This window comes from Phaethon lepturus, unplaced genomic scaffold (genome assembly GCF_000687285.1).
Source record: "Phaethon lepturus isolate BGI_N335 unplaced genomic scaffold, ASM68728v1 scaffold26787, whole genome shotgun sequence".
Taxonomy (NCBI): Eukaryota; Metazoa; Chordata; class Aves; order Phaethontiformes; family Phaethontidae; genus Phaethon; species Phaethon lepturus.
In genome coordinates, this window is record NW_010552912.1 from 419 (window position 1) to 1,153 (window position 735).

A 735-nucleotide genomic window follows, 5' to 3' on the forward strand; every position below is an offset into this window, starting at 1 on the left:
ACTGGAGCTGTTACTCTCCGGACACAAGCATTGCTGTGGATGTGCTGGTGTCCCCGAGCATCGTGCCGCAGCGTGTCGGCATGCTGGAGCCTGCCTGCAGGTCACGGCGGGAGCTGGCGCTGCCGGGGTGTCAGGAGGGGTGGTCTGGAAAAGCCACCTGCTCTGTGGTGCTGCCTGGTTCTGCTGGTGTCATTCCAAAGCTGCTCAGGCCTGCTGGTCCTCCACCATGGTGTTTCTCTCTAGTGATGTTCTTGGCTTCCTTTTGGCTGCTTTCGGGGCTGGATCTTTTTTGGCTTTGGGGTGTTACCAGTTAGTGTGGGAGCAGGAATTTTTTCCCTGGTCAGTGTCACTTGCAGGCTGAAAACCCGTGGTCCCCTGTGCAGGTCTCTGGTGTGGGAAGGTGACTGGAGGACAGATATTTTTATGGCCTCGTTGAAAGAGATGGACAAAGGCAACCCTGTGAAGCTTGTTCTGACTGTCAATGGACAGGTAAAAGAATCGACATCTCTCTTTCTGCTCTAGGTCCCAACTGTTGTCACTTCTGAGCTACAGAACTTCCTCTCCCATCCTCTCCTTTTCCTTCTCTCTGCTACTCCAAGGCAGAGCTGCCTCATGTGGATCTTTAATGCACATCTGTTTTGAGCCTAAACCCTGTGATGCTCCCGGCCTATTCCCTAAACACAGCTTTGCCAAAACACCTTGTGTGTCGCAGGAGATGGGCAGCACAGAGCGGTT

General features: G+C 53.7%; 1 protein-coding gene across 1 annotated transcript in view; it reads left to right on the forward strand.

Annotated features, from left to right (window-relative positions):
• Positions 1-383: 383 nt before the first annotated feature.
• LOC104624103 (kelch domain-containing protein 1-like) overlaps positions 384-735 on the forward strand; it is a gene marked incomplete at its 5' end in the record, with an annotated part of 7,010 nt that continues 6,658 nt past the window's right edge. Inside the window, one exon of the mRNA XM_010291380.1 lies at positions 384-489. Within this exon, the coding sequence (XP_010289682.1) occupies positions 384-489 (106 nt within the window). The remainder of the gene's footprint in view (positions 490-735) is intronic.